The sequence below is a fragment of the Ovis canadensis genome, chromosome 14 (genome assembly GCF_042477335.2).
Source record: "Ovis canadensis isolate MfBH-ARS-UI-01 breed Bighorn chromosome 14, ARS-UI_OviCan_v2, whole genome shotgun sequence".
Classification (NCBI taxonomy): domain Eukaryota; kingdom Metazoa; phylum Chordata; class Mammalia; order Artiodactyla; family Bovidae; genus Ovis; species Ovis canadensis.
The window spans coordinates 76,808,293-76,829,037 of NC_091258.1; the positions used below are offsets into that span (position 1 = coordinate 76,808,293).

The window sequence follows — 20,745 nt, forward strand, 5'->3', positions numbered from 1 at the left end:
TTGGACTACAAATCCCAGCATGGCTTGCGAGGACGAGCAGCCCGGACTACATTTCCCAAACTGCTTCACGTCCCAAGATGGTAGCGAGTAGAGGGGAGGGCCGGTGAAGGCTCTGAGGAGCTGTTATTGCGGATCCTGCCTCTTGGGTTCCCTTCTTGATGTAACCCAGGAGTTCCATCAGGGACTTGGGGTGCTTTGGACCAACCTTACCTTTAGGGTCGTGGCCCCGAGTACTACGTTTCCCAGCGTGCCCAGCGGCCGATTGCCGTGACCTTTGTACCGTAATTTTTACTTCCCAAGGTGCCCTGGGCGGTCGCCCAGGGATTTTCTTGGTGTAAGGGTTGAGAACTCAATTTCCCATAGTATCTGGAGGTTCTCAGGACCTAGGGAATCCATTCATTTATTCATTCATTCAAAATCCTCTTCCCGATCGCGTTTTATTAGGTCTCGGCAATGGGAACAGGGATGCACAAGACGACAAAAATCCCTGTTCTCCAGGGGCTTATTTCTAGTTGAAGGGATAAGACAAACCCAAAATAAGTAAGTCACATGGTATGAGGAAAGCGGTAAGGTGTATGGAAAAATTAGTTCTGTATTTTTTAGGACTCCCGGGTTATCAAGTCTGTTTCCCGCTTGGGTTCCTTGATACTGTGAACTACATTTCCCACATGCCCCGGGGCACATATCCGGCCTTTAGACTACATTTCCCAGCACCTCCAGGGGCATCCTCTTAATCAGATTTCCTTTTGAAACTGCTGAGCCGCGAATTTCCCAGTGTGCCTCGGGGCAGATCGAGGCCGGAATGTGGCCGAGACCGATGTCCGCTTGTGGACTCCGCTTCCCAGAGCGCCCCGCGGCCTTCTCTGAGGCTGTTGCCACGACCTCTCCCGACTGCGGACTCCATTTCCCAGCGCGCCCCGGGGCGGCGTGGTGACGTCGCGCGCCGGGCGGGTGCCGGTAGATCCTTGGGCGGCGCGGGGCTGGCGGCAGTTCCCGGCGGCCCGGGGGCGGGCGGCGGCGGCGGCGGCGGCGGCGGCGGCAGCGGCAGCAGCAGCAGCAGCAGCAGCAGCTTGGGGCTCGGTGTTCGGCGCTCGCTCGCTCGCTCGTTCGCTCACGGGCGGGCGGGCGGCGCGATGTCGGGCGAGGACGGCCCCGGGGCGGGCCCCGGGGCGGCGGCAGCAGCGGCCCGAGAGCGGCGGCGGGAGCAGCTGCGGCAGTGGGGGGCGCGGGCGGGCGCCGAGCCGGGCCCCGGGGAGCGGCGCGCCCGCACCGTGCGCTTCGAGCGCGCCGCCGAGTTCCTGGCGGCCTGCGCGGGCGGCGACCTGGACGAGGCGCGCCTGATGCTGCGCGCGGCCGACCCCGGCCCCGGCGCAGAGCTGGACCCCGCCGCCCCGCCGCCCGCCCGCGCCGTGCTCGACTCCACCAACGCCGACGGCATCAGCGCCCTGCACCAGGTCAGCTCCCGGGTCTGCGCCGCCCGGAGCACCCTCCCTCCCCGGCCTGGAGGCACCCCGGCCGGCCCTGCTCTGCGCCGTCGTCCGCGGCGGACCCCCATTCCCCTCCGTCCCACCTGGGGCTCCCCTCTCCCGACCCTGAGCCGCTGGAGCTGACGCTGGCTTTTGCCAATCTGAGCCGCCCTTTCCTGGCCCCGAACCGTCGCTGCCGGCCTCAGCCCGGTGCATCCCCGTCTTGTCACTTCGCTGTGCTCTTTCCCGACCTTGGGGGCTCTCTGCGAGTCTCGCCCGTGCGATCGCCACCGGTGCCACCTCGACTCTGCCATCTGGAGTTGGGCCTCCCTCTTTCCTGAGTCTGTGCCCCTTGTAGCCCCACCGGTGCCTCCTGTTCCCCCATAGGTACCACTGCCCCACCCTTCCACCCCCATCGCCGTCCTCCCTGCCTGTGTTCTCCCTGGCGCCCGGCCTCTCTGCGTGGGGCCGCCTGTCATCCCTGCCCGTGCCATCTGTTGCTATCTAAGGGTGTTCTTTCCTGAGCCCCCGCCTTCGAGGCTCTGTACTCCTGAAGTGGGTGCTTCCCTTGCCCGGGTCAGCTCAGGCCGTCTCCCCTGCCCCCCTTTACCCTCATGCCCTCCGTCATTTATCTTTCTGGGGCTGTGCCACCTCTTGCCTCCCAAGGCAAGGCCTTCTCCCAGGGGTGTTTCTCCTCCAGGAACTTCCTCTCTCTCTCCTGTTGCTTTGGCCAGGCCTGCATCATCACCCCCCCTTTTTTTCTGGGCTGACTCGAAGCACCCACCTCTTCCTGGCTTTGGGCTGCCTCTCTGTCCTCTGGTCACCTTGCATTCTCTGCCTGGATCCCCTCCTGTGAATCTGGGCAGCGCCTCCCTCCCGCAGAGTGTGTCCTCTCTCCCAGCCCCCATCTTGTCACCTTCTCAAGAGGTCCAGAGCCGGGTTACTCCCCTCTGTCCACAGCCTGGGCCCTCGTGCCTTCCCCAGACGCGCCGGCCACTGCCTTTGAGCTTCTTCTGTTCCAGAACCAGGCCCACCGTAGGCCCCACTAGCAGGGTTCCCTCTGGTTTGGGGTGCTCCTGTCGCCCCCCACCCCACCCCCCCTTTCTTCAGTGGGGCCATCAGGCACAGTTCACAGAGGACCCCTGTCCCCGAGGCTGTCTCCCTCCTAGTCTCCTCGAATTGGTCCAGTCCCCAACCCTCTCTTCCCTGCCGGAACCCCTAGGGTTTGGTTACTTTGGGACCCAGAGAGGACCCAGGGAAGGAAACCTGGGCAGGGAGCAGGGGGCTGCGGAGGAGGCCGGGAGGGCCCACGTGCCAGCTTCCCAGGAGGAGCAGCAGCTCAGGAAGGTAGGCCAGTCCTGAGCTCTGATCTCGGCTCCTCAAGTGAGTGGCTTTGAATGCGGGTCTTTTCTCTGTGCCTTGGGCTTCTTGCCTGTGAATGGGTTGGCAGGGACACCCTGCAGGAAGTGCCTGTCCAGTTGGTGGTTGCAGCCCCTGGCCCAGGTGCCGTCTCTCCCCCACCTGCACCCCCAGGCCCGTGCCCTGCAGGAGCCCCAGTGTAGAGGAGGGTCCCCCTTCCTGAGGTCCCGCAGGGTCTCAGAGCTCGACACGCCTGGGACAGGGGCCTCAGGTTTCCGAGTCCCCTTCCTGCACTGCCATCCCTGCCCCGGCTCCCCGGGGCCTTTCTGAAGGCGTTCCTGGCCCTACCTTTCCTGCTGGGTTGCGCTCCCCAGCTTGTCCCTTGGCCCAGACCCTGCCTGGCAGAAGGCCACCCTGGGATCCCTCTCGGCCTCCTGCTATAGGCAAGAGGAAGTCACTCGCCAGGGCTCTGCGGGAGGCCTGGAGGGGATCAGGGCATCCATCTGAGGCGCAGAGAAGGGGAGTCGCCCAGCCAGTGAGCGAGCAGGGGAGCGGGGCTTTGGGTCTGGGTGTTTGCTGACCAGCTTGTGCCAGTTTGCCCAAGACTGGCCTCGTTTTAGCTCAGAAAGTCCCAGGTCCCAGGAAACCCCCGGACAGGCCCGCGGGATAGTCGCTCATGTTGTCTGGGCGAGTCCGGCAGCCGTGGTTTCTGTTCCCCCTGGAGCAGGTCCCCTGGCATCAGCTCCCTGCTCTGGCTGTGACCCCAGGAGGTCTCACATCCCAGCCCCTACCCCTCGACAAGGTGACAAGGCCGGTATAGGCTGCCTCATCCCCAGATTACCTGGTAATTAGCAACTGGGGTCTGGGATAGGAAGGACTGTGAGCCAGGATTCTTAGGTGTAAATAGGGAGGGGGTCGGAGAGTCTAGGTTCCCTGGGTCTGAGGGGGGAGGGGTGGGGGGCCTGGACCCCCAGGTCTGAGGGGAGAGGGGCGGGGGACTTAGACCCCCAGGTCGGAGGAGGGTGGGGCCTGGACCCCCGGGTCTGAGGGGGGAGTGGTGGGGACCCTGGACCCCCAGGTCTGAGGAGGAGGGTGGGGCCTGGATTCTTGGTCCCTGGCGCCCAGGATGCAGACATCTTTCGCACGGATGCCTGTGCCCGGCCAGGTCCTTGAAAGGGAAAGGCCTGTCTCCCTCCTTGCCCCCCCCCATCACCATGGCAACTGGTGGAAATAAACGGTGCCCAGAGTTCATCCCGTTCCCAGGGCATGTGTGGCCCCCCTTTCGCAGCCTGAGTTTCCATGACTTCATGCTCTTGGCCCTCGTAGCTTCCTCCCCTTGCTCCAGGCGGCCGGCCGTGGAGAGGTGAGGGAGTCGGAGGCTGATCTCCCCTGAGGACCCAGGAGGCCAGGTCCACTCCCGTTCCTCAGCCCTGCTCAGGCCCAGTGCCCGCCGCGTGTTTGCACGCGCCCTGGGCAAAACCCTTTCTCTGGCCCGGCCTGCTGCGCTAGCGCGGGCAGGGGCTTTGGTCTCCTGGGGCTGGGATCTCTTCCTCCATCAGAGGGGATCCTCACAGCCCTCAGTGGGGAAGGTGCCCGTGGACGCCCATGATGGGGGGCCCTGTGCCTCTCCTCGGGCCCAGGCCTGGGCACACCCTCTCTCAGCCGCCTCTCCCAGTGTTGGGGTCCTGCCCAGGGCCCTCACCACCGCCCCGCCCCCCTCCCAGGTTCGCAGGGGCCTGGGGACCCCGCATGGCCTTGGGCCCCAGGGTCCGGCTGTCTCCCTACCAGGGACACGGCAGGGTGGTGGTCAGCTCTCCTGGAGAGTCTGCTGGGTCTGAGGAGGAGGGCCTGGGTCTCTTCCCTTGGGTTCAGCTCTGGGGGCCCATCCTCCATGGTGACTGGGGTGCGTCTCGTGAACAAGCATGGTTCAGGATCCCTACAGCTCCTCTCCTCTCTGGCCAGCTCCTCCTCTCACGGTCCCCAGTGAGCCCCAGAGGCCTGCCTGGCGTGGCCACCGGGAAGCCAGGCTGCGCAGGGCTGGGGGTGCCCTGCGGACATGGTGCCTTCCAGGGACCTTGGGGTCTTCCTCTGGAGCTTTGCTCGGTCGGCCCTGGGTCCCCCTCGAGGCCCTGGCGGGGTCCTGCCTTGCAAGGCACGCGGAGGGGTCCGGGGTGGTGAGGGTGACCCCCGACCATGCCCCCCAGGCCTGCATCGACGAGAACCTTGAGGTGGTGCGCTTCCTGGTGGAGCAGGGTGCCACAGTGAACCAGGCGGACAACGAGGGCTGGACGCCCCTCCACGTGGCCGCCTCCTGCGGTTACCTGGACATTGCCAGGTGAGGTGGGGAGGGTGGGCGGCCCGCTGGGCATGCGGCCCGGATGCCTCCGTCCTGACCGCGGCCCGCCCCCACCTCCCCAGGTACCTCCTGAGCCATGGAGCTAACATCGCTGCGGTCAACAGCGACGGGGACCTGCCTCTGGACCTGGCTGAGTCCGACGCCATGGAGGCGCTGCTGAAGGCGGAGATCGCCCGCCGAGGTGGGCCTGGGGCGGGGTGCGGGGCTCGTTGCCAAGGGCCCGGACCCCAGGGTCTCAATGTGGCCTGGACCGTTTAACCCGAGAAGTCATTGAGGCAGGGCTTGGCTCGGTCTCGGGGTGACTGAGGAAACTGAGTTTGGCGCTTGTCCCGGGTGATGGTGGGTCTTCTCAGGAGTTGTGCTGCGGGGTGGGGGGCAGTGGAGGAATGCCGAGTCTTCTGGGGGTCTGGTCTGCAGTACTCGGGATCACTATGCCCCAGGGTCCTTAACGGGGCCCAGGACCCCCTAAGCTCTGTGCCTGGCCACGCTCAGTTTTCTAGGGGGAGCCTGTGTGACTGCTGGCAGGTCCCCACCTTCCCGCGCTCCCTCTCAGTCGCTGATGAACAGACCATGGGGAGGGCTCGCCGGCTGCCCTGCGGTGGAGGGCCGGGGGCCGCGGGTGGGAGACAGGGAGCAGCCTCGCCCCGTCACCAGCGTGGGCCGCGGGTGGGAGACAGGGAGCAGCCTCGCCCCGTCACCAGCGTGGCTTCTGGGTGGCCGTCTGCTCCCCCGAGCGGGTCTGGTGACCGCACTGCATCTGTGAGGAGGTGTGAGCGCGGGGCCGGGGGGTCTGGAGGGCCGCGGGCGAGGTGCAGGGAGGCTGCTGAAGAATGGCTGGCTGTCCGAGGCGATCCCCAGCTTGGCTGGGGTTGGGAGGGACGAGGCTCCGCCCTGGGCAGGTGGTGTGCTGGTGGCCGCAGGAGTCCCTCGAGGCGCCGCTGGTGGGCCAGCCGAGGTCCAGAGCCCTGGCTTGCTTCAGATGTAGGGAGCGAAGTGAAGTGGAGACAGAACCGGGCTTTTCCCGCCTCTGCGTCTCCACGTTTTCACCTGGACGACTTCGCACGCTGAGCCAGGTTCACTGGCCGTCCGAGGAGGGCCGCCCCCGCTGAGGCTCACCGGGGCTTTCGGCAGCTCCGTGTAGGTGCAGTCGTCTGCGTGCGTGCTTCCTTCACTCTTCAGACACGCGTGGGCTCGTGTTTTACAGCCTTATGTGTCCGTGAGCACGTTGAGTTTGGATGATTCTGATCAGCCCCAAAGAAACCTCCCCACCCTCCCCTTCCCCCTCAGCCCTGGGGGCCACCTGTGGGCTTCGTGTGGGGGGGGGTTTGCCTGTCCTGGGCATTTTCCGTGAGTGGAATCCTGAAGTGTGGACTCCGAGTTTCCAGCTTCTTGGCGTGATTGCTTGTGCGCCTCCCTCTCTGCGGGGATGGGCCTGCCCAGGTTCCCTCCCCCGGCCCCGCCGCCGGCACAGGACCAGCCTTCACCCCTCCCCTGTTCACACGGCCCCTCAGCCTGGACCTGACTGCTCGTCAGTTCTGCAGGTTTGGCAGGAACTTGCCAGCAAGTTCTGCGGGGAGACGAATTCCGTCCGCCCTCTCACTGGTGATGTTAACCTTGAGCCTCATTCAGAGGACGCCCAGGTGACTCTGCCGTCAAGGCATCTTCTTCCCTTTGTTGCTAAAAAGCAGCCTGCAGGGCGATGCTTGGAGGCCACTGGGGCTGGGTGATCTCTCAGGCCTCTCAATTCCTGCTGGAATTGCCCAGAGCTCTCATCACCTTCTCACGAGGGCCGAAGGTCACGGGGGGTTGGCTTGCAGGACCGACCAGGCCCAAAGGCCTGTGATGCTACTGGGAAGACCGTCCGCTGCACTGCTGCGGGTGGGGCACAGCTGCCTCTGAAACCCGGAGGCTTCAGTGACGTGGCTCCACGGTGCCTGTCCTGACGTGAGGCCTCAGTGGACTGTGCTGGGCAGAATCTGTGCTTTACCACAGTTTTAAGAGGAGGACAATCCGTGGGCCTCTGTAACTGAAGTCTAGGAGTTATGTGGACTTCAGGCATGGCCTGATCCAGGGGCGCAGACACGGTCGGAAGCCTTCCTCCCATCTCTCTGCTGAGCTCTGTGTTGGCTTCCCTCCTAGGCCGGCTCTCTCGGTGAGGCACTTAGCCTGGCTCCCAGCAGTGCAGGCTGACCCCCTGGCGGAACTAGAGCTAGACTTCTCAGCAGCTCCAGCCCCAGCCCTCTGCCCTAGGGCCGCCCTGGTCACAGCCTGCCCTGAGCCAGTCGTGTGGCAAGGAGGACGGTCAGGCCTGGCGACGCAGCTGCCCATGGAGCTGGGCTGTGGGCCCCTCACGTTGGAGCCACGTCGGGTGAGAGCAGGGGTGAGGACAAGCAGGGAGGGGCCTGGACGCTGGCAGCTCCAAGCGACAGCTCCTCCCCAGACACTGTGCTCACAGCCTGGGCCTCAGGGGCCGGCCGGAGGCCAGGACCCCCTGGCCATTTTGCTCAGAAGGGCCACGGTCAGACCCATAGGGACTTGGAACTGGGCTGGAAGGAATCCCAACATCAGGACAGGGATGCGGGCTGGTTACTCTCAGAGCTGGGCACCTTTGACAGGCAGTTCCAGTCCTGGCAAGGCCCAGCCACGGTGCTCTTTTCTCTGGCTGGCAGGCACGTGGGTGATTCTAGCCTCCGTGTGAACAGCTAGACGGATGGCATGGATCGTAGCTGGAGATCCTCACTCCCGGTGCTCCAGCAGTTCCGCACCCTCACCCTCACGCTTCACAGTGTCGAGAGGCTGTCAGTTCAGTTACTCAGGCCTGTCCAAATGTTTGCGACCCCAGGGACTGCAGCACGCCAGGCTTCTCTGTCCATCACCAACTCCAGAGCTTGCTCAAACTCATGTCCGTCGACTCGGTGATGCCATCCAACCACCTCATCGTCTGTTGCTCCCTTCTCTTCCTGCCTTCAATCTTTCCCAGTGCCAGGGTCTTTTCAAATGAGTCAGCTCTTTTTTTTTCTGTTCAGGTGGTCAAAGTATTGGAGCTTCAGCATCAGTCCATCCAGTGAACACCCAGGACTGATCTCCTTTAGGATGGACTGGTTTGATCTCCTTGCAGTCCAAGGGACTCTCAAGAGTATTCTCCAACACCACAGCTCAAAAGCATCCATTCTTCAGTGCTCAGCTTTCTTTATGGTCCAACTCTCACACCCATACATGACTACTGGAAAAACCATAGCTTTGACTAGACAGACCTTTGTTGGCAAAGTAATGTCTCTGCTTTTAATATGCTGTCTAGATTGGTCACAGCTTTTCTTCCAAGAAGCAAGCGTCTTTCAATTTTATGGCTGCAGTCACCATCTGCAGTGATTTTGGAGCCCAGAAAAATAAAGTCAGCCACTGTTTCCCCATCTGTTTGCCACGAAGCAGTGGGACCGGATGCCATGATCTTAGTTTCTGAGTTTGAGCTTTAAGCCACCTTTTTCAGTCCTCTTTCACTTTCATCAAGAGGGTTTTAAGTTCTTTTTCACTTCCTGTGGTAAGGCTGGTGTCATCTGCATGTCTGAAGCTGTTGATATTTCTCCCAGCAATCTTGATTCCAGCTTGTGCTTCAACCAGCCCAGCATTTTGCATGATGTACTCTGCATATAAGTTAAATAATAATAAGAAGAAGTGAAATCGCTCAGTCGTGTCCAACTCTTTGCGACCCCATGGACTGTAGCCTACCAGGCTCCTCCATCCATGGAATTTTCCAAGCAATAGTACTGTACTGGGTTGCCATTTCCTTCTCCAAGTTAAATAAGCAGGGTGACAATATACAGCCTTGACGTACTCTGTTTCCTATTTGGAACCAGTCTGTTCCATGTCCAGTTCTAACTGTTGCTTCCTGACCTGCACACAGATTTCTCAGGAGGCAGGTCAGGTGGTCTGGTATTCCCATCTCTTTCAGAATTTTCCATAGTTTGTTGTGATCCACACAGTCACAGGCTTTGCATAGTCAATAAAGCAAAAGTAGATGTTTTGGGGGAGCTCTCTTGCTATTTTGATGATCCAGCAGATGTTGGCCATTTGATCTCTGGTTCCTCTGCCTTTTCTAACTCCAGCTTGAACATCAGGAAGTTCACGGTTCACGTATTGCTGAAGCCTGGCTTGGAGAATTTTGAGCATTTCTTTGCTAGTGTGTGAGATGAGTGCAGTTTTGCGGTAGTTTGAGCATTCTTTGGCATTGCCTTTCTTTGGGACTGGAATGAAAACTGACCTTTTCCAGTCCTGTGGCCACTGCTGAGTTTTCCAAATTTGCTGGCATACTGAGTGTAGCACTTTCAGAGCATCATCTTTCAGGATTTGAAATAGCTCAACTGGAATTCCATCACCTCCACTAGCTTTGTTTGTAGTGATGCTTCCTAAGGCCCACTTGACTTCACATTCCAGGATGTCTGGCTCTAGATGAGTGATCACACCATTGTGATTATCTGGGTCGTGAAGATCTTTTTTGTACAGTTCCTCTGTATGTTCTTGCCACCTCTTCCTAATATCTTCTGCTTCTGTTAGGTCCCTACCATTTCTGTCCTTTATTGAGCCCATCTTTGCATGAAATGTTCCCTTGGTATCTCTAATTTTCTTTATTATTATTATTATTAATTTTTTAAATTTTATTTTTTTACTTTACAATACTGTATTGGTTTTGCCATACATTGACATGAATCCACCACAGCTGTACATGAGTTCCCAACCCTGAACCCCCTTCCCACCACCCTCTAATTTTCTTGAAGAGATCTCTAGTCTTTCCCACTCTGTTGTTTTCCTCTCTTTGCATTGATCACTGAGGAAGGCTTTCTTATCTCTCCTTGCTATTCTTTGAAACTCTGCATTCAGATGGATGTATTCTGAGGGAGCTCCTCATTCAGCTGAGAGGGTGAAGGTGGGCCAACACCAAATCCAGAAGGGATCAATCAGTAACCTGTAGATTAGTGATCTGTGATAGGCAAAACTGCCAGGAGGATATGCAAAAGAGTGGGTGTGGTCATTAGCCATTAAAACTTTATTTAGAAACATAGGCTCTGTCCAGAAGAGGCAAACCCGCAGTGTCAGGAAGCGGATTAGTGGTTGTCAGGCCCTGGGGAGGGACTGCTTGATGGGGTAAGAGGTTTCCGTCTGGGGTAATGAGAAGGTTCAGGTACAGATAGGGTTGATGGTGGCACATGGTGAATGTCCTAAAAGCCGCTGAATCGCAGGTTTGGAGAAGTAGATGCATCTGTGTGAACTGAACAGCTTGCTGCACGCACAGGTGCTGGTTTGCCCCTCTCCGTCAGGAGTTCTGTTTATAAACACGGGCGAATCTCCGCAAAAAGCAAGACTGCAGAAGGGTGCGTTAGAACAGGCAGGACACTAGCTGTGGCTGCAGAGAGAGGTCTGCAGGCCCTGCCTTTCCCTGCCCGCCAAGCGCCTGTGTCTACAATAGGCCTGAACGGAGGTGGTTCCCTTCAAGGAGGTCGGGCGGGAGGCGGCGGGTCTCCGAGTCCCGGGCACTTTCCTGGCCTGCAGGTGAGCCTTCACCAGCCAGACCTTCCTGGAATAGTCCTCCTGGGACTCCCTCAGCCAGGGCACCCTGAGGCAATCCCAGCGGAGTTGAGTCCCAGTGCCCAGCTGCCAGAGCCTGACAGGGTTTGCAACCTTGTAGTAAGGGTGTGCCAAGGTTCCTGCTCCTGAAAGCAAATTCATGAAGGCGGTTAGCTTCAGGGTGCCCTGGTACTGCTGTGAGCTGAGCGCCGAGCAGGTGCTTTGCTGCCCGCACTGTCCAGTGGGAAGCCAGAGACAGCCCCAAGCATAATCAAGGATTTCCAAGAAGGCACTTTTAAAAATAGAAACAGGTGAGGTTCATTTTAGGAGCATGGTTTACTTAATCCGAACGTCCAGGGCATTGTCATTTCTGCGTGCGATCAGCGTAAGGGACTATTCGTGAGCTGCTGCATGTTCTTTCTACGCTTGGAGATCCGGCATGTTGGCCGTCTGCAGCCTGGCTCAGCAGCTGCTCTGTGGCTGCACGGCTGCCGACCACATGCAGGACGGCTCCGCCCTCGGCCACACGTGGGCAAGTGAGCAGTTCCACAGTGGGAAAAACAGCAGACAGGAACAAAGCTCCCAGGAGGAGCACACGGCCCCTAGAGGAGATGCCCATTTCTGACTGCCATCTCGACCGCTCTTAATGGGCAAACCACAGATTCTCAGTGACGGTTGGAAGGGACTGTTCTGCCCTCAACAGGGCTGCCTGTTCTCAATCCAGAATTGACTTCTGTTTCATGTAAAGCTTCCCCTTACCCTCGCATCGGTGAGTTCAGAGCACTTTTCCTGAAACCGAGGAGAGAGGAAGCATGCTGGCCCCTCCCCAAACAGTGCAGGGGGTGGCTGGTGAGAAGGTGTCGTCGCCCCAGTGGCCTGGGCATCCTCAGTGGCTTCTGCTTGCTTTGTCCTCTCGTGAGTGATCCAGGTGACAAAACACAGGAAGATGCCGGGCTAAGGATCGTATCAGTAGTGAAAGGGGAGGTGAGACCCAAGAGTGCCCCCAGCCCCAGCAGGGACCCTCAGTGGAACCCACGGCTGCCCGTTGGGGAAGTGGCAGTGCTGGTCCCAGCTCCCCGGAGCCCCCGAGGAGCTCACACAGGCCAGGTGCCGCCCTGGGTCTCGCGGGGGGCGCCCCACCTCTTACCGCTTCTGGTCCTCCCAGGTGTGGACGTGGAGGCAGCCAAACGGGCGGAGGAGGAATTGCTGCTTCACGACACAAGGTGCTGGCTGAATGGGGGCGCCATGCCCGAGGCGCGGCACCCCCGCACGGGCGCCTCTGCCCTGCACGTGGCTGCCGCCAAGGGTTACATCGAAGTGATGAGGTGAGCTGGGCCTCCTCCCCTGCCCTCGCACCCAGCGCCCCGTCCCTCGCCTCCATCGTATGCCTTCCTGAGGGTTTTGTCTGTTCCCGCCCCTTCCTCACTGTGCACTAAGGACATGCAGCCTTAGCTGCACCCACGTCTTGACGTGCAGGCTTCTCACTGCCCTTCAGCTTAAGACAATTTCCAGCGTGTAATCATCTTTGACCCAGAGATCGTTTAGAAGCATGTCTTTAATTTACAAATACGCAGGGTTTCCTAGTCATGGTTTCATTAGAGCCGTGCTTCCTCTCATTGCACTTCGCCAATATTTTCTTTTTTAACAAATTGAAGATTTGCAGCAGCCCTGCATTGTCAGATGACGCTGAACGTTTTTTAGCAAAATAAAGTGTTTTTTAAGATACATACATTGGGTTTTATTTCAGACAGAATGCTATTGCACACATAATAGACTGAAGTTTTACAGGCACTGGCAAACCAGAACAGTTCACGTGACCTGCTGTATTGCAGTAAAGCCAGCTGGTTGTCTGGAGCCGAACCCCCCATATTCCCGAGTCCGCCTGTGCTCACTTCCCAGCTTAATCTCGCTGTGGTCCGAGAGCAGGTTCTCTGTGAGTCCTGATTCCTGAGATCCGTCGAGGTTTGCTTTATCCCCTAGTCAGTGTCAGCCAGGAAAGAAGCGTGCTGTCAAGGACAGCGCTGTATATAGGTTATTAGGTCAGCTTTGTACTCATGCTGTTTGAATCTTCTGTATCGCTAGTGATTCTTCCTCTTCCCATCTGCCGCTGCTGTCAGTTGCTGTGAAAGAATGTGGTGGAATGTCTCACCACGCCTGTGGGGCTTTCCTGTCTCCGTCTTTTGTGTCAGATTTCAAGGCCCGTCATTCGGTGCGCACATAGTTTAAATTGTTGCCGTGTGCGCTCCCTCTCTCTCATCCCCACCTCGGTCTTGTCCAATTTCTGACCGCCTCACCCTTTCCTGTCAGAGTAGCTGGTTCTGCTGCTTGTCAGGATCCCCTGCCCTCTCTTTATTTTCTCTTTATATTGAGTATGACAGTGGAGTTCGGCGAATCCCTCCATCTCTGCTCACTTCTGTGTTAATGAATTTTTCCGGGGGAGCTCTCTGGTGGACTAGTGTTTAGGGTTCTGGGCTTTCACAGCTGTGGCCTGAGTTCAGTCTCTGCTCAGGGAACTGAGGTTCCGCAGGCTGCACAGAATGGCTGGAGAAGAAGGGAATGTTTTCCAGTAAGGAACTTAAGATGACCCCTGATAGCTTGGGGCTCGGCTGGCTCCTCTAATTTGGAGGTAGGGTGCCCCATCCTCTGTAGTTCCAGGCCCAGGTCCTATACTCTTTGGGCACCTGTTCATCCCAGGGCTGATCCCTGTGGCAAGGAGGATGGGACACTGTGAATGGTCAGGCCTGGTAGTGTGGCCAGCCCCGGAGGCTGTGCCCTCTTCTGCCCGAGACTTCCCCTCCTGAGTCTCAGCTGGCTGCTTCAGCTCCTGCCATTGCATCTGCATCCCACGCAGCCAGCAGGAAGGAGGAGGAGGGCCAAAGGAGTGAATGTCTGTTTCTTCTAAGAGAATAATCCAGAAGTGATATACACACTTAGTGCTGACATCCCCATTTGCCAGACCCTACTCAGCTGGCCATTCCTAGCTGTGAGAGACAGAGATTCCAGATCCAGTGGTCCATGGTGGTGGTGATCTCCTGGGAAAGGACCCTCTAAGCCGGGGTTCCGTCTTGGTCCTGGCGTTTGGTCCCGATCGGTCCTTGCTGGGGGGCGGTCCTCCGCGTTGTGGGAGGTTTTGGGGCATCCTCAGCCTACCCACTGGTGCCCCCGGCACCGCCCCTACGTTGTGACGGCAAGAAACGTCTCCAGACGCCCCCTGGCGGCAGCGTCGTCCTGGCTGAGAACCGCTGCCCCGAGCCAGTGGGCTCCTGGAACCCTGCTGCCCCCACGCCGCCTTTCTCTACGCTTGGGCACTGGGGAACCCCCTCCTCCACCTCCGCCGGGGGTATTCCAGCACAGGGGAGGTGTCAGGAGTCGAGCGCTGAAGGTTCAGGGAGCAGGGTCCCGGAGGCCACGTGATAGGCTGGGGAGGGGTCAGAGCCGGTGGCGGGAGGGTCTCCTTGGGGAGGGGCGCCTCAAGGCCCAGGCCTGTTTTCGGCCCTGTCATAGCTGGTTCTGACCACGGCCCCTGCCCCCGAGCCCCTGTCTCGGCCCTTGAACCCAGCCCTCCCTGGCCCCCAGGCTGCTCCTCCAGGCTGGCTACGACCCGGAGCTGCGTGACGGCGACGGCTGGACGCCCCTGCATGCCGCGGCCCACTGGGGTGTGGAGGATGCCTGCCGCCTGCTGGCGGAGCACGGCGGGGGCATGGACTCGCTGACCCACGCGGTGAGGGCCTGGCCTGGCTCCCCGGGGCCGCAGGGCAGGAGGGCCCCCACCTCTGCCTCCTCCTCACCTGCCTTAATCCCCGCCCACCCAGGGGCAGCGTCCCTGTGACCTGGCGGACGAGGAGGTGCTGAGCCTGCTGGAGGAACTGGCCCAGAAGCAAGAGGACGTGAGTCTCCATCCGCAGTAGGGACCCGGGGCCCCCTCGAACCTGGAAAGCCGCCCTTCCCCGGCCAGTGCCGGGGCCCAGCGGGGAGCTGTGATAAGCAGCACCTCCGGGTGCCGATGGGGCTGGTCATCCCTGGAATGTCCCCGTACCAGCGCTGGGCCAGGCCTTGTCGCTGGAAAAACTCAGAAGGAAGGGACGGACGGTTTGGATTTGGGATCTGAGTCCCAGCTCTGCCCTTGATTTGCTGCGTGAGCTCAGACCAGTCCGGTAGCCTCTCCATTTTCTCAGGAAAATGGGCAGAATACTAAACAGCGCGTGCACTTCATGAGTTACACGTGCTGTTACGTGGAACATGGTCTTGAAATGAGCGGCGTCTATGTTACTGACCAAAAGCATTCAGAACCCCGCCTGTCATAGCGCTCTGAGGTAGCAGGAATCATCTGAGGTCTCCCGGGTCAGATCCGTTTAAAGCTTGGCCGCGGCGACATTGAGGGAGAAGGTGGTGTTTCCGGCTTGGTGGGCTGGAGGCGCCGGGGCACGCACGTGTTGAGGGAGCTGCGCTGTGCAGAGGCTGGGGGAGGAACCAGATGGTACCCGGAGTTGGGGGGGCGGGCCGGGACAGGGGCAGACCCCAAAGGGCCTTGAGAGCCAGGCAGGAGCAGGTGAGGGGGCCGGGGGCCCCCGTGGGGTTAGTGGGTGAGGCAGGGTCTCTGGGCGCTGAGGGCACAGAGGAAGCCTGAGGGCGTCTGGGGGACCTGCCGCACTTGAGGTTTGCTGAGAGGAGAGGCGGAGCCGCGGGGCCGGCTCAGGTGTGAAGACTTGGGCAGAACCCCCGCCCAGAGCGAGCTGTGGGGGAGGCAGCTGTGTCCGGGTGTGCCGGGGGTCCGGGAGGCGGAGGCTCCAGGAGTACTCACTGGAGACCCAGGGCGTGGTGCAGACAAGTCCGCAAAGCACCTGGTCCACCCCCCAAGCACAGCTCTGTGTGGGACCCAGGAGGGCCTGTCTGCCCGTCCTGCCCCCCTCCCAGCAGTCCCTTTCCCCTTGCAGCTTCGGAACCAAAAGGAAGCTGCCCAGAGCCGCAGCCCGGAGTCCCAGGGGCCCTCCAGCAGCAAACACCGAAGGTAGGGGGTGGCGCCCTGCGGGAAGTGGGCTGGAGGCCCCCCAGGGCTTGGGCCCCAGCACCCACCCTCCCCTTTCCACCAGGAGCTCCGTGTGCCGTCTGAGCAGCCGCGAGAAGATCTCCCTCCAAGACCTGTCCAAGGAGCGCCGGCCCGGGGGTACAGGGGGCACCCCCATCCGGGACGAGGACGAGGGAGAAGACGCCCCCTCAGGTGAGGGGCCGGGGGCCTGGACCCCCGGGTCTGAGGGATGAGGAGGGATTGATGCTTCTTCTGAGGTCTCCGTCTTCCCACCTCACAGAGCCACCCCCTGCAGAATGCAGAGCCCTCAACGGGGTCTCCTCCCCGCCGCCCTGTAGCCCTGGGAGCCCCGTGGTGAGTAGGGGTCTGGGGGTGGGGCGGGGTTGCCCCGAGCCTACCGTCAGGGCCGAGGGGTGCAGACTGCGCACCCAGAACCCTCTGGGGCTCCTGCGGCCTTTCCCTGGCTGTTCCCGTCCCTGGCGGTAGTTTGCTGGGGGCAGCATGTGAAATTCTTGAGAAGGGCCCTGTCGTAGTAACGGAGACCTTTCTCTTCTCCAGACCCCCGAGGAGGCCCCCTTCTCCAGGCGCTTTGGCCTCCAGAAGACGGGCAGCTCCGGGGCTCTGGGGCCCGTGGACTGGCGCGGAGCCGAGGGTGCTCCGGGGGCCGGGCTGCAGCGCTCCGCGTCCTCCTCGCGGCTGGAGGGTGCGTCCACTCAGGTGAGCACTGCGGGGAGGCCCGGGGAGCAGATCCTGCCCAGCGGGGAGAGTAGCTGCCTGTCTCCTCTCTCCGCAGGGCCGGGAGCCCCGTCTTGCCAGAGTCCCCCCCACCCCCTCCCAGAAGGTGCTGGAGCCCTCTCCCCCGTGAGTACAGCGGGACAGCCCCTCTGAGGTAGGGGGGAGGTCGGGGTTCCTGTCTTGTACCCGGGGTTCTCTGGGGTCTGCTCCCTGCTTCCCACCACTCCTGGCCTGTTTCCCTTTTGGTGCTGCAAGTAAAAGCGCCCAAGGCTGCGGTGTTCCGGCTTCCCGGGGGCCCCTGCCCCCTCTCCCGCCCTCCTCTCTGAGTCAGGCCTTGCGCTGCGACCTCCCCCTTCACACCCACAGGGCTTCCTTCCTCCCGCTCAGGTCTGTTTAAATGTCAGCTTCTCTGGGAGGCCCACCACCTGCCCTGCGCTCACCCCCGCAGCGTGCGGGCACACCTCCAGGCTCCGGTCCTGCCTCGTTTTTCCCCAGACTACCTTATCCTCTTGACGTTGTGTGACCCTGTCTTCTTGTGGTTATCGTTCATGTTGCATCGTTTCTGCTCAGAGTTGACTCATGGGGCAGAGATTATTCGTTTCCTTAGCTTGCTTTGTGTGGGTGCCCACCACGTAAGGCGAGCTTGAGTAATACTTGCCGATTGAATGAATTCACACAGGTCTGAGATCTCCAGGCCTCCTCCTCCCTTGGGTAACTCCACTCCTCACCCCAGGACCCCCGAGCCCGAGTCCCCGGTGAAGCCCCATGTCCCCGTAGCCTCCGCAGCGCCCCCAGCGGACTCCCGGGACCGCCGGAGGTGAGGCGAGACCCCTGCGATACCCAGGAGTCCGGAGCTGGTGGGGGTGGACCTGGGGAAGCTTGTCTCAGGGTCCTCTGGCTGAACTCGACTCCCCCTGGGGGTGTCGGCCATGGGACAGGACAGGGTCCAGAGGAGCCCTCTCTGAAGTCGGGCCCCTCACTCAGGACCTACCAGATGCCAGTGCGGGACGAGGAGTCTGAGTCTCAGCGGAAAGCGCGCTCTCGCCTCATGCGCCAGTCCCGGAGGTCCACGCAGGTGTGGGAGGGGCCGGACCCCGGGTCTGAGGGAGGAGGGGCCGGGGGCCTGGACTCCATCCTGAAGGGGCTGGCCCCCCCATCCCGACTGCCCGCTCCCCGTGCAGGGTGTGACCCTGACAGACCTGAAGGAAGCAGAGAAGGCCGCTGGAAAGGCCCCGGAGGCAGAGAAGTCGAGCGTGCAGAGCCTGGTGAGAGGGGTCAGGCGACCGGTCAGTGGGTGGGACGAGACGCCCTCATCCTCTGACCCCGGCCCCTCCCCACAGGACCCTTCCCGGAGACCCCGAGTCCCTGGGGTCGAGAGCACTGACGGCCCTGCCCAGAGAGGTGAGGCTGGTCTCTGGGAGGTCGTCCTCCTGGCCCGTGTTCGGTTTTCCTGGGGGTCGGGCCCAGGGACCCCTCGCCCTGCATTGGGCTGATTCCTGCCCCTCCCCCAGCAGAGGCGCCCGACGGGCAAGGGCAGGGGCCGCAGGCGGCCAGGGAGCCCCGCAGAGTCGGCAAGGAGTGGAGGGGCCCTGCCGAGGTGAGGGGTGGCGCCCGGCGGGCCGCGGGTGGGCCTGGGGGCGGGCCCAGCTCTCCTCCCCGCTGAACCCCACCTCCGCCCGCAGGGGGAGGAGGCGGAGCCAGCGCCAGCCGACCGCAGCCCAGAATCCAGGTACGGGGCGGGCAGGCCGGGTCTGGGCTGTCATGGGGCCGTGGGCGCCCCCTGACGGCCTCCCCGCCCCAACCCCAGCACTCCCGAGGGCGACCCCTCATCCCGCAGGCAGCGGGATCTCAACCCAGACCCAGAGCCGGAACCCGACGAGCCGGACGGAGGCTTCAGGAAGGTTCGCGACCCCACCGTTAACGGAGTCCCCATCACTCGGCTTTGTATCCCTGCCCCGCCGTCCCCTGCCCTGGGGCCCTGCCTGACCCACCCAGGCACTCTGCGCCCTTCCGGCCTCAGCCGGGCCGCAGCCACCCACCCCCACCCCCGCAAGTCTGCCGCGTCTCCGCCGGCGAGCCTGACGCCCTGTCCCTCCTGGGCCCGCAGCTGTACGCCGAGCTGCGCAGTGAGAACGAGCGCCTTCGCGAGGCCCTGACGGAGACCACCCTGCAGCTGGCGCAGCTCAAGGTGGACCTGGAGCGCGCCACGCAGGTGAAGAGCCGGGGCCCTGCAGGCGAGGGGGTTGGCGAGGGTGCGGGTGCCGGCTCCGGGTCTCCGGGAGGGAGGACCAGCCGGAGCGCCCAGGGCTGAGGGGCCGGAATGGCTGGTGGGATCCTTGGGGGGAGGAGTCTGGGCCACTGAGGGGGTTGGGGGCGGGGCCAGTACCCAGGGGCGGGGCCTGAGCGGTGCCGGGCGGTTTGAGCCCGCCAAGAGTCCCGGCTGCCTTTACCCTCCTCTACTGGTCTCCCCTTTTGCCCGTGGCTTTGCGGCTGCTTGTATAACTCCCGCTCTTTTTCTGTCCTCCCCAGAAACAGGAGCGCTTTGCAGAGAGGCCTGCCCTTCTGGAGCTGGAGAGATTCGTGAGTACTGCTGGCCAGGGTGGGACTAGAGATGTCCCGGCCTTACGAGTCCTTACGGTCTGGAGGAAGAGGTCCGCATTGACCTCTGCCCTTTCCTCGCCCCTCTCCACCGTACTTGACCGCCAGTTCCCCACCCCGCCCTCACCTTCCCCTGTTTATTCCAGGAGCGCAGGGCCCTGGAGCGAAAGGCAGCCGAACTGGAGGAGGAGCTGAAGGTGAATGCTAGCGGGGAGCTGAGGGCAGAGAGCCTTGGTCGGCCGTGGGTTCAGCCTGCCCAGGGCCACCTGGCTGACCCGTCTTCCCCCCTCATAGGCCCTGTCTGACCTTCGGGCTGACAACCAGCGGCTCAAGGATGAGAACGCAGCCCTGATTCGTGTCATCAGCAAACTCTCCAAGTGACTCCGGAGGAGCCCCTCCCCTGCACCCATATTTATACAGCTGCTTCTGCCACACGCACCCCTTCCCCTGCGTGAGCACTAGTGACAGGGCTCCCGGGGAGTCTCTGAGAAGCCATAACCTCCCCTCGGGACCTCCAGGCTGGGAGGGGAATACAGAGAGCCCAGGAGCCACGGGGGGCCCATCCGAGGCCAGGATGGAGGCGGGAGGCCGAGCCAGGTAGGGGGACGTCGCTGAGCAGGGACTGGGGCTGGAGGTGGGACCAGGAAGGGACCGAGGACCAAGAAGCACCGAGACCAGGAACCAGGACCAGAGTGGCCGCCCAGAGGTCCCCCTCTCACGTGTGATGTCACCCTCACCACCCCTCCCGCTCCGGAACAGGGATCCGAGAATGTGCCAAGAGCCCCGCCGGCCTCGGCCAGGCGGGCCTGTATATAGGGTCCGCGTGCAATAGGGAGGGATGTCTTCTATTTTTTGCAGCCCCCTCCCCGCCCACCGTCCGGGGCAGGGGGAGAAGGTATTTTCGAGACAAAGCACAGGCACCACAAATAAAAGTCGTGAAGTTGCCACTCAGTGACTACGTCCTTGGCTGGAGGCGGGGCTCCGCTTCCTGCTGATGTGCTGCCCAGACCACAGGACCGAGCGGGTGCGGTGCTGAAGGGCGGGAAGGGGCTTCAAGAAAAGCGCTCAGTTGGAGCAAAGGCTCCCCACCAGGGCTGACGTCAAAAGTTGGCTTGGCACGAAGCAGGCGGGGTCAGTCAGGCAAGGGATAGGGGCTGTGATTATTGGGCTGGGGAGCTTGGCTCTTGCCATCAGTTTTTGAAACAAATTTGCATCAGTTACCAGCATTTAAAGTTTGGGGATTAAGAATCTAATAGTACAAGCTGTTCAGTTCAGCGTGGCAACAGTTGGCTGGAGCCCAATAGGAGCCATCCTCTAAGGTTGGGCATTCATTCGTTCATTGACTTGATCATTTGGGGTCCTGTTCTACTTGCCAGGCCCTGACCTGCCTATCGATGATGTAGTGAACGAGACAGGTAAAAATCCGATCCATTTTAGAGGAGAGTTAGGAGGCATCTAGTAACAAGTGTGTTGCACTTAGTGGTGCTGAGGGGGGAAGCAGGGGCAGCAGGGGTTAGGGAGGCTGGTGTGCACGTGGGTGTGTGGAGACGGATGCATGGGGGATGAGGGAGTGAGAGGTGAGGTTGGAGAGGCAGGGACCAAACCACTCAGAACTAAGACAGTGACCGGGAGCCAGAAGAGGATTT

General features: G+C 61.3%; 1 protein-coding gene across 2 annotated transcripts; it reads left to right on the top strand.

Moving 5' to 3' along the window:
• Positions 1–997: 997 nt before the first annotated feature.
• On the top strand, positions 998–20,046 carry PPP1R12C (protein phosphatase 1 regulatory subunit 12C). 2 transcript variants are annotated; one of them, XM_069549483.1, is made up of 22 exons: positions 998–1,454; positions 5,030–5,160; positions 5,244–5,362; positions 11,906–12,065; positions 14,317–14,461; positions 14,553–14,627; positions 15,675–15,748; positions 15,831–15,958; positions 16,047–16,120; positions 16,325–16,483; positions 16,560–16,627; positions 17,181–17,318; positions 17,486–17,576; positions 17,683–17,766; positions 17,842–17,902; positions 18,013–18,098; positions 18,184–18,230; positions 18,309–18,402; positions 18,609–18,713; positions 19,031–19,081; positions 19,246–19,296; positions 19,394–20,046. In XM_069549483.1, the coding sequence occupies exons 1-22, from the start codon at positions 1,134–1,136 to the stop codon at positions 19,478–19,480; spliced, it is 2,349 nt and encodes a 782-aa protein (XP_069405584.1). In that variant the 5' UTR covers positions 998–1,133; the 3' UTR covers positions 19,481–20,046. The 2 variants fall into 2 exon arrangements, with proteins under 2 accessions (XP_069405584.1, XP_069405583.1); XM_069549482.1 differs by having other exon boundaries at positions 1,020–1,454; positions 18,016–18,098.
• The last annotated feature ends 699 nt before the right edge of the window (positions 20,047–20,745 follow it).